This window comes from Microcaecilia unicolor, chromosome 3 (genome assembly GCF_901765095.1).
Source record: "Microcaecilia unicolor chromosome 3, aMicUni1.1, whole genome shotgun sequence".
NCBI lineage: Eukaryota > Metazoa > Chordata > Amphibia > Gymnophiona > Siphonopidae > Microcaecilia > Microcaecilia unicolor.
In genome coordinates, this window is record NC_044033.1 from 234533034 (window position 1) to 234545075 (window position 12042).

At 40.9% G+C, this 12042-nt stretch overlaps 1 protein-coding gene across 1 annotated transcript in view; it reads right to left on the reverse strand.

Annotated features, from left to right (window-relative positions):
- Positions 1 to 4482: 4482 nt before the first annotated feature.
- Positions 4483 to 12042, reverse strand: part of LOC115466380 (zinc finger protein 675-like) — a 182614-nt gene continuing 175054 nt past the window's right edge. The window contains exon 10 of the mRNA XM_030197577.1: positions 4483 to 6955. Within this exon, the coding sequence (XP_030053437.1) occupies positions 5430 to 6955 (1526 nt within the window). The 3' untranslated portion in view covers positions 4483 to 5429. The remainder of the gene's footprint in view (positions 6956 to 12042) is intronic.

The following is a 12042-nucleotide window of genomic DNA, read 5'->3' on the forward strand; positions in this document are numbered from 1 at the left end:
AGTTTTTTTCAGAAGGTGAAGTTATACATCTTATGAAATTTTCTTGAGGCTGTTTTAGTGTGGTTCACATATTTGATGATCTCTTTATGAGGCTATAACAGCAATTTATAACAAGATGTTTTTACTTTCTGTTTCCATTATTGTAAAATTTCTGTTTTATAAAAAGGTATTGTGTGATAAGTATGAGACTGTCCTATACGGGGTAGGCCACTAGAGGGCGCTAGTAGGAGAATAGGTGGAGGTCGCTAGGACCGGGGAGAGCCCTGGGGTGGCTACAGGTGCAGGTGGTTATGGGCTGGGTCCCGTTTAGCTATTAACCACTTTATACCCCACCTGAGTGTGAAAGGAAGAGAAGTGAGCTGGCAGCAGGAGAAGAGAGATCCCCCTGGAAGATACTGGTTAACCCTATGGACTTGTGGAGGACTGTGTGTCCAAAGGAGATCAGCAGGCTGAAAATCCTGGGGTAAGAAGTCTCTAAAGCATTAGTGTTTGACTGTGTGTCCTCAGTACTTATAGGAACTGTGTGTTCAGTGAAAGGACTGTGTGCCCAAAGAAGAAAGGACTGTGTGTCCAGAACTGTGTGTTCAAAGAGGGGACTGTGTGTCCAAAGAAGAAAGGACTGTGTGTACAGAACTGTGTGTTCAAAGGGAGGACTGTGTGTCCAAAGTACTGAAAGAAGCAGGCTGCAAAGCCTGGGGTTAAAAGTCCCCAAAGTATTGAAGGTAGTACTGAGCCCATGTATCTGTGTGGGGAGGCTCAGTGTGAAGATCTATGAAAGCATAAAGTATTAAGCTAGAAGAAGTGTGCCCAGGGGCTGGAATAAAGAGTTGCCTGAGAAATATGCCGTTGGTGAGACCTGTTTAATTTGCTTAGTGGGAACCAGGTCACCCTGAGCGAGAAGGGGTAGCACACTAATTTGCATATGATTTGAATATTGAGAACCAGGTTACCCTGAGTGAGAAGGGGGATATCACAAATGTTACATATTTGATTATAGGTCTTATTTTTATGTGACCTTTTTGTGTCTCTTAAATAATAGGCCTTTTAAAACCTAAATCTTATATTTTTATACCTGGTTTTGTATTGTCAATAGGAGACTTTCTCTGATGATCTTTCTCAAAATATGTATGATATGACTAAATTTTAGGTAGCAACCTCCCCCCCCCCTTTTTATTTTACATATTTTATCTTTATGTATGTTTTAAATGTTCTATATTGTGTGTATATATATATATATATATATATAAATATATATGTTTGTTTTTTATTTGGATGCATTTTTTGTATTTTGCAGGCCAGTGGAGCTCAAACATGGGTCGTGTCGGGTCTCCTATGTTGTTCTTGAAGATTACTGAAATAAAAGAATTTTTTGGACACCATCTGTGAGAGGTTTTCCTTCTTTCCTGTACTGTTTTATTTTTTTTTTGCCTCGTTCATCCCATTCGTGGAAGTTTCTTCCTTCTGTTTGTGCTTGGGATCTCTGCCAGCTCAGGTATTCATTGAACTTTGGGGTCATGGGGAGGGGTACGGATCATGCGTGAACACATTTTTTTATTGTTCCACTTTAATACAATTGCCTTATATATGTCTGGCGCATTCTCTAGTTACATGTGTGACTTTTGCAAGCCAGTTTTAGAAAATCATAGTATTTTTTGGCACACTGTAGAAGATGCTGTCTGCAATAAACGGTCAAAACACTTACTGAGTATCTATATATTTCATTATGCATAACGTTAGTTATATATGTGATATCACACACATAACCGAAAGTTACGTGTATGACTTACATTACATGTATATATCTTACAATGCATATACCTAAGTTTATTACTATTTTAAGATACTAACCCCATTTGTTTGCCGGTCTTTCAAAACCAGAGTTTCAGAACTTGTGTCAATTTGTGGTTACGTGTGTTTTTTCATGTTGATAAAAAGTGAATGAAGAAAACAAGATATTAAAAAGCTTTAAAATAGTAATAATTTTATACATGTTTACTTGTTGTACCATGTTGTGATCATAACGTTTCAGGAGCTGTGACACATTTTTGAACCTCAGACTAGTGGGAGAATTGGGAAACAGAAATGACAGCAATCTATGCAACGTCAGTTTTTTAAACAACAGAACCACTTTGTGGAGAATGTGCCTCCTAATGAAGTTTGCACAGTTTAATTGGTGTTTGATACATATTTTATATCTAATTTAATAAAATGTTGTCATTGACTCAGGGAGGGAGAGCCCTTGGGATGTGCAGGCAATTTTCCAGGGCCTGATACAGTACTGGGCAAAGAGTCAGGCAAACAAGGCACAGACAAGAGTCAAGGCAGGCGAGGCTGGAACCGGAGGCTGAACCTAATAACCTAACGGTCTTTTTCAAGACCCATTTCTATTCTAATTTCCTAGTTTTATGTTTTGGAGATTGTTATATGAAAAAGTCCTGAGGCAGGCCTGTGGCCAAAACACAGTACTGTGTCGAGTTTTCTGTCAATAAACAGTATATAAACATCTGAAGAGTCCTCGTTTATCTCTGGACTGCTAGGTCTACTTCTCCACTCCTTGATTTTTTCTATGCAAAAGGATGAGGCAGGGCATGGGGCGCCCCTAATGAAGGAGCCAACGCTGGCCCTTAGGAAGCAGCAGCATCCAGGGAACCCCCACGAGCAGCGAATGACCACAGAAGGACTGAGGGAGAGAATCAGATGCCCACTGCCTGCCATAGGTGGGTCAAGTCATGGCAGGTCATGACCACAGTCATTACCAATGAATTCTCTGCAACTATTTTGCTGATCCTTCTTTCTGCAGGTTGGCAGACAATGATAAACTTGGGCCCAGCCCCACCCACTTTAGCCTCCCAAACAGTTGAGCCATCTCCGATCACCTATGCATTTAATGAAAGCAGATGGGGATTCCAGCAGTCAGTCCCTCTCATACCTTTGACTTTATGGACTCTCCTGGGCTGCTTCATAACTTTCTGGTTGGTTGTTAGTGAATGGCTGGTATCTGATTAGCTGTGAGGGATCTGGGTTTTAATTTCTTGCTAAGTGGGAGAAGAACTTATCTTAATGTGATACTGGATGTCAATCTCTAAATCTGGTTATTGATATCTTGGGTTTCAGAGCTGACTTGAATATATCTGAATGGGGAGAAGAAAAAGACTTATGGCCCTGTTTACTAAGGTGCGTTAGTGTTTTTAGAACACATAAACTTAGCGCACACATTAACCATGTAGGCGCCTAAAGGGATATTATAGACACGTTCGTGGTTAACATGTATTCATGGTTAATGAGCATTAAAAACGTTAATGTGCCTATAACGCTGCTTAGTAAACAGGGTCCTTAGTCCCAGCAGGTCTGATTCCTCACCCAAGGCTCCTGATTTTTGGAGATTAAGGTCAGACACATGGGATAACCTTTAAGTACTGAGGAACAGGTGAGGTTTAGAAGTTAGTGAGGAGGATAGGGATATAACCAGTAAGGCTGCAGCTCTGCAGCTCTTGGTCCGACCTTAATCTAAGGCTGTGTGGTTTCTATGCTTGCCTCCCTCTATCTGTACAGATCTAGTGGACAAGAAAACATTCCTAGGCAAAAAAAGAAAGCTACTGTAACCAGGGGTTATTTTTTTTTAATTTTTACCTTGGGGTGGGGGTTTCCCCAGTAGATAGATGAAGCCTCGATGGTGTGGTGGCATTTTGGGGCATCAGGTCTGGTTTGTGAGCCACAGCATCTTGTTTTCATGGAGGGCTGCAGCAGGAAAGGCCCCGACATTGCCTGGGGCTGGTCTGGGAGTCTGTCATGCATTATGCGTGATATCATTGCACATATGTGGTGGAGATGTCATGCGGCAATGCAGACACAGCCCATGCAAACAGGTGATGGACTGTGTCAGTATTACCACACTGCAAGCCGCTAATGTGGCTTAGTAAACAGCTTTTTTTCTTTAAATCAAACTCCTTACTCTAGGTTTTAGATTAACTTGGGTAACATCTCTCTCTTGGAGTCCAGCAAATTTTTCTATATAATATAAGCCAGCAATTAAATTGCCGATTTCTCCAACTCTGAGTCCTTCTCCTGCAATTCTTCCTCCTCTTCAGTTTACTTCTGTCCCTGTCCCTAATTTAACATGCTATCTTATATTTCTGGGGCTCCTTTCTCCATCTCTACCTCAGCTATTATCATTTATTGGTTTTATATACAGCTTCTAGTTGCCAAGAAATTCAAAGCAGTTTACAGTTCAAGTAAAATCCTTAAAATTAGAAAAGGAACTCCATAAAAATGATAGGAAAGAGATCACACACCCAAAACAGAAACCTTTTCTGTTGCTGCCTCCAAATGCTGTGGGAGTCATTTCATGTCATTAAACTGCAGCTTTTCTTTTGGAAGAATTATCATATTTAGAACGTTTAAATGGTTTATGTCCCATGTGACAATTACACAACAAGATGATGAAATGTCCCCCAAAAAACCTAGGAATAAACACACACAAACTGGAGTGAGGAATACCTTAATTATTACCCTACTTTGAACATATACAAATCAAATACATACGCACCCAAATCAAAGCACTTTATCTATGGCAGTGGAGGAAAAAGATCTCAGTAGTGATATAAACCCTGAATATCACTAGCCTAACACACCTTACAGCCCTGTGGAAGTTCCAAATTGCCATGTGGTAGGCTTGCCGCACTGTAGTTAGAGGGCCCCTTTATGCATTTGCAAATGGACTTTTTGAAAGAATGTAGCTGGGCTTCACTTCTGAAACATCCATCACATTTAGAACAGCAAATGATTTATTGTATGAGTAATTTCATGCCATTTCAGCTCAATGTTGCTTTTAAAATATTAATGGCACGAAAGAACATTTAAAATGTTTCTCTTTTCTATGATTCATTATATGCTCTTCTATGATTCATTATATACCATTTGCATCTCGGCCTTGCTTTTGAAACATTTATCACAAGAGTTTCTCTTCCGTATGAGTCGTTTTGTGCTTTTTTCAAATAGGCCTTGCTTTTGATACATTTATCACAGTTTGAAAAGTTAAATGTTTTTTTCCTGTATGAATTCTTGCATGCTGTGTTAAAGCCGACCTTCTGAAACATTTATCACATTCTGAGCATTTAAATGGTTTCTCTATGTGAATCCTTTTGTGCTTTTTCATCTCAACCTTCTAGAACACATTGCATTCTAAACACTTAAAGGGTTTCTCTCCTGTAAGAGTGTTTTGATGAAGACTTAGCTGAGCCTTCTTTCTGAAACATCTTTCACATTCTGAACATTTAAATGGGTTGCCTCCGGTATGAATCCTTTCATGAAATTTCAGATTTGATGTGCTTCTGAATATTTATTTCTCACCTGTATGGGTCATTCGATGAAGTTTAAGGTTGATTTTCCTTCTAAAACAATTATCACGTTCTGAACAATAATGGTTTTGCTCATGTATGAATAGTTTTGTGCTTTTTCAGCCTAACCTTCCTGCTGAAACATTTATCACATTCTGAACATTTAAATGGTTTCTCTCCTGTATGTGTCCTTTCATGTTGTGTCAGATCATGCTTGGCTCTGAAAAATCTATCACATTCTGAACATTTAAATGGTTTCTCTTTTGTATGAGTCAATTGGTGAAAATCAAGGGTGTGCTTCCTTCTGAAACATTTATCACATTCTGAACATTTAAATGGTTTCTCTCCAGTATGAGTCCATCGGTGAAGATCAAGGTTGTACTTCCTTCTGAAACATTTATCACATTCTGAACATTTAAATGGCTTCTCTCCTGTATGAGAGCTTCTATGGATTTTCAGGTTGGACTTGCTTATAAAACATTTATCACATTCTGAACATTTAAACAGTTTCTCTCCTGTGTGAGTTGTGTCGTGAATTTTCAGATATGCCTTGCTTCTAAAATGTTTATCACATTTTGAGCATTTAAATGGTTTCTCTCCTGTATGAATCATTTCATGCCTTGTCAATTTACCCTTCATTATGAAACATTTATCACATTCTGAACATTTAAACGGTTTCTCTCCTGTATGAGTTGTTTTGTGAAATTTGAGACCATTTTTGCTTCTGAAATATTTATCACATTCTGAGCATTTAAACGGTTTCTCTCCTGTATGAGTTGTTTTGTGAAATTTGAGACCATTTTTGCTTCTGAAATATTTATCACATTCTGAGCATTTAAATGGTTTCCCTTCTGTATGAATCTTTTCATGCTTTTTCAGATTACTGAATCCAGTGAAACATTTCTCACATTCTGAACATTTATATGGTTTCTCTCCTGTATGAATTCTTTGGTGAAGTTCTAGGTGGTCCCTCCTCCTGAAACATTTATCACATTCTGAACATTTAAATGGTTTCTCTCCTGTATCAATCCTTTCGTGCTGTGTCAGATTACCGTTCCTTGCGAAACATTTATCACATTCTGAACAGTTAAATGGTTTATGTCCTGTGTGACCTATTTTATGCCTTTGAAGGCTCTTTTTTTGACTGAAACTTTTATCACAATTAGAATATTTAAATGTTTTCTTTTTTGTGGGAGTGATTTCATGCAATTGCAGATAGCCTCTGTTTTTGAAACATTTATCACATTCAGAACTTTTAGTTTTGAGTATACCTTGACAATTATGAACGTCAGTCCTTAGCCTGCTTATGTGGTGATCAAAAGAATTTGAGTCGGTGGTAAATGCTTCACAAATATCTGCACTTTTAAAATCTCCCTCACCTTTCAGTCTTCCAGATTGTACAAGTTTGGGGCAATAACTGCAGTTTCTCTTTGGTCTGTCTAATCTTTCTCCTTTCTGGGCTACTGCTTTCACACTGTTTGATGTTATGCTACTGATACCTTCCTCAGAGTCAGCTGAAGGATCTGCGCTGTCTCTGGAGAAGCCGTTGTTTTTCCATTTCTCTTTCTGCTGCTCATCGCACATTCTCATTCTTTCACTATCATTCTTAAATCCATCATCTGTTGATAAACATAAGAGTAAGATCCTTAATTTTACAGCCATGGAAAATGACATACTTAAGGCAGGAAGCCGAAAGGGGTAGGAGGAAGGAGGCTGCACTCTTACCTCAGAAAACCCAACGTGGCATCTGGGATAGAGGTAGAACTGGCAAGGGTGGGGGGGGGGGACAAAGAAAGGAGGGGCTTGGGGGATGGGCTTAAATGAAAAAAAAAAAGTTATGCGGGTACCAGCCCAGTATTCAGTAGTTCATATCCTCTGTGAGCCAGCTGGCAATCGCATAACCCTGGGCTCCTCCCAAATGCCCCCTGTACCGCCTCTGCGCTGCCCTCTTTTTCTGTGAACCGTGAGAGGCAATATTCAGGGGTATAGCCTGCTTTAGTGTCAATGAATATTGGGGGTTGGGTGGCCCCAGGGGATTTAAGTGGGCAGAATTCTCCCCTGCCTGCTTAAATTGCTTTGAATATCAAACCTTAGGTATTCACAGTTACAAACTCACACCCCACATAAATGTTTTGAATGAGATATCCTGAAATATGTGTGTAAATTCTGCCTATACAATATTGTGAAACTATCCTCTTAACTTACATAGGGAGAAATTTGGTCTTCCCTCATTTTTAAAATTGTTATACAGTCATATATTTTATTGTTATACTATACTACTTTATTCTAATGCTATGTATTTGATGTTATCATAACTCTTGTAAGCCACATAGAAAACACTAGCCTCAAATTGAGCCTATAAATGCCCTGTGCAGATTCCCTTTAAGCCAATATCTGAATAACAAAAGTTAGATGAGTGGCCCCTCAAGCCTTCCATCATATTCCTCAGATTCAAGTCACCAAGAATAAAAACAGTTCGTGTCACTTTTTTTTCCACAAACTTTCCAGGTCATTTTTGATTTCTGCTGCCAACCTGCATGTGCCCAGTAGACCATTTTCTGTAATAAAATCACTGTGTACAGAGCAAACAACCTTGGGTTGGTTCCGAACTGCTCTGGAGGAACTAAAAAAGAAAAGAAACCTAGGATCACATGCCTCCTTCATTAGCATTCAGTGGCAAGTACCATAGCAATGACCTTCACAAGGGTGGGACAGCCATACCCACGATCCACACTCTATCCAATACAGCATCCTATCTTGCCTGCAAATCCAAACTACAATGCCTCAAAAAAAACATATAACAAAGCCCAGACAAATGCCTTACAAATATCTAGAGGTTCCACTAGACCACTTTCTGTACAGGCAGTTATATATTCTGAGTGATACCTTTATTTTAAGTTATATACTTGGGTAGTATGTAGTTATTTGATATGATAAGAGATAAGGTTTTCTCCATTTTTATGGTTTCACTTAAGTACACTGATCTATATCATATAAGGTAGACCAAGTATTATTATATTGTGTGTCACTTTCATTATGTTGTAACACTGTATTCTGTATGTAACTCCCACTCCTTAATTTACAATATACATTTCTCCAAACTTGAGTGATTTCTTCTACTAATTTAGTGACCTCAGCTGTGCACATTGCCAGTTAACTATCATAGCAATGAACTTGCACACACTTCGTCATCGGCTCACTATAATGCCTAATTCTTTCATATATGTTTTTTAAGACTTTCAATACTTTTCTATTAACTTTATATTTAGATACTCATCTTCTTTTTACATATATCGGACCCAGGGGTTGTTGTTACTGTCCGCCATGCATGTTTCGCCCATCCCTAGGGCGGTCTCAAGGACTGACCCCTTTTGCCATCTTAGCGTCAGCTCTGCTTAGATAATTGCTGTCCCTCCGAGTTCCAGGGTCCCTCCCACTCTGTGTTCCACAGGATCCCTTCCCCTCCCACAGGGTCCCGCCTTCCGAGTTCCACAGGGTCCCCCACCCTCCCAGTTCCAAGGTCCCCCTCCCTCCCAGTTCCAGAGGGTCCCCTCTCCCTCCCTCCCTTCCCCCCTCCCAGTTCCAGGGTCGTCATCCCTCCCTTCCTTCCTTCCTTCGAGTTCCAGGCCCCCTCCCTCTGAATTTTAAAAGTCATCTCTTGATTTACCTCATCGGGGACGGGTTACGGCGCCCGGCAGCAGTGATGAAATGCGTGCAGGCTCGGCCCTTCTCTCTCTCTCTCTCAGCTCTGGTTCTGCCCTTGCGGAAACAGGAAATGAAGGCAGGACCAGAGCTGAGGGAGAAGGGCCGAGCCTGCATGCATTTCATCGCTGCTGCCAGCCGCCGTAACCTGCCCCCTTCGAGGTAAGTCAAGAGATGACTTTTAAAATTCGGAGGGAGGGAGGGGGCCTGGAACTTGAAGGAAGGGAGGGAGGGACGACGACCCTGGAACTCGGAGGGAGGGAACGAACTACTTCCGGTGGGTGGAATATTGGAGTTGCTCAAGCACCCACAGCACCCACGGAGTTGGCGCCTATGTCAGGTGGACCAGTGCACTAGAAATGCTGGCTCCTCCCACGTCCAAATGGCTTACATTTGGACGTTTTTGACTTGGACGTCTTTGGTTTCAAAAATCACCGAAACTCAAGGACGTCCAAATCTAGGGACGTCCTTAGTATTTTCAAAACGAAAGATGGGCGTCCATCTTTTTTCGAAAATATGCTTTTCCCTGCCTCCGGATTTGGACATTTTACAAAGATGTCCAAATCCCAACTTAGACGTTTCTTTCAAAAATGCCCCTCAATGTCACTCATTTACTAAGCTTAGATGCCTGACTGTAGTCTAGCATATTTATCGCGATTAAGTCAATGTACTGTTGTTTGATTAGCTAGTGTATCAAGCTGCTCAGCTCCTTCTTAGAACTGAACTCCTTGAAGGGAAATTATAGGAGCAAAACAAGTAATATGAAGCAAAATGTACAGCATTGTATGTTTCTATATGGCAAAATATATAGGATATATGATACATTGTACCATTTAGCATCAACAACCTGACTTTAATATGCAGACCCAGGGGTAGATGCACTAAACTTAATGAGCCAACAATGTGGTTTTCAAACTGGTTCTAGCCAATTCAACGAGCAAGTAGTAAACTGTGACATGCACAAAAGGGTTCTCTGAGCCATTTTCCTATCACGGTAGCAACTAACGAAAACGGAATGCAAATGAGCTAACTACTATAGTAATGTGGACGCGTTGCAATGCACTACCGTTTCCGACGCATGCACAAAAGCAATACAAACCCTTTACCGCGATATATTGAACGAGTGCTGAGGCTGCTGGTAAGTCCAGAGCTGTCATAAGCATGTCATAACACGTCCATGTAGTGCATGCATAAGCCTCCGACGTGCTATATAGGCGTGAGTACGCGCGTATGCACATTTGTCGGAGAAGTCATGGCTGCACGTGGGAGAAAGCCCAACTTCTCCGACATGGATGTGCTGTGGCTGGCACAGCTTTTTGTAACAAACGAGAAGCGTTTATTCCCCCGACCGGGAAAGAGGCGAGACATTAACAGAATGGATAAGGGATGGGAAGTGCTGCAACGTCTGTTTAACAGGCGTTCTTCCTACCATAAATCTGTAAGTATTACCAACATATTATACAAGGACGTTCATAATGTGCATGTAAAAAAAGGTATTTGACTAATGACCATTAGCAGAATTGGGGGTGCGTACTCGCCCTCAATTTTTCCTATAGAGCAAGTGTACTGCCAGCATATATGAACGGTCGTAATGTGCATGTAAAAAAAAAGGTATTTTCTAGAAGGTGGGTTGGAGCTAATGAGCATTAGTGGAATTGGGGGTGCGTGTAAAAAAAAAAAAAAAAAGACAGTACATCATTGCTTTTTTTATACATATTTCTTTTGACCTGATATGACACCCCTTCTTCTTGTTTTGCAGGTGGAAGAGCTGAAGAAACGTGCACGCGCGTTGAAGAAGGACCACATGGAATGGCTGTTAGAGGCCTCTGTTTGGCATTCTGTTAGGCGCTGATAGCAAATTGTTGTGTTCCTGCAGGGGATGCCGGATATGGATCTAAAACATGGCTACTGATCCCGCTCACAATGCCCCGGTCGGAGGCAGAGAAGTGCTACGAGTCATACATCTCGACTAGATGTACTATTGAGCGGACTTTCGGGGTACTAAAGAGCCGGTTTCGATGCTTGCACATTTCCTGTGGATCCCAGCAATATTCCCCTGATAAGGTGGTGGATATAGTGACTGTGTGCTGCATGCTGCATAACATCGCACTGAAGCATCACCTAGAGATCGAGATAGTAGTGCCTCCAGAAGTGGACATAACCCCCTTGGACAGTGTATCCGATGTAACCAGGGGAAATGCCGTGCACCAGCAGCTGATCCGGGAGTACTTTTCCAGAGTTCCACAGCCTGTGTAGTCAGCTACCACTTGTGCATTACTGTATCATATATATGAGTTACCGAGGTAGAAACAAGAAGGCATATATGCATAGCGTTCTTTAAACCACAGCTAATATTTAATTCATTAGACAAGACCATCTGTACGAATACTTGAAATGTTCATTTATTAATATCACACAAATAAAAAATTGTTAGGAAACCCTTCTGAGGAGTACAATTATGTACAAAAAATGCATTAATAAACAGACAGGTGTTTCACTTGCACCATCACACAGGATCTTGCTGCTTCACTGCGCCTTTAAAACAGAAAAAAATAACTTGTAAATTCTGAACGCATGTATCAGTGCATGTTGTTAGGGGGTGGGGTGGGGGCTGTGTCATACCACAGCTGGTAACTGGGGCTACGAGGAAACAAAATAAAAACAACTTTTACTAGTGTACTAGTGACACAAGGGAGGGAGTGAGGAGACCGCGAACCCAGCAAATAGGAGGGAAAATAAGGGATACAAATGTAACAAACAAATAAATAAATAAGTACATTTGCCAACAATACTTTCTATTGAGAGAGGGGCTGCCACACAGGGGGAGAGACAGGAGGGTGTCCTGTGGTCCTGCCTGTGATTAAAAATACAAAGAAAGGGTGAAATTTCAAAAAGTGTGCATGAAAAAATATCAACTATCAAGAGAGGTGCTGGGACACAATTACGTGAGATACTTACTCGGAAGAGCACGGACGGAAGACCAGGAAAAGAAAGTGGGGGGTTG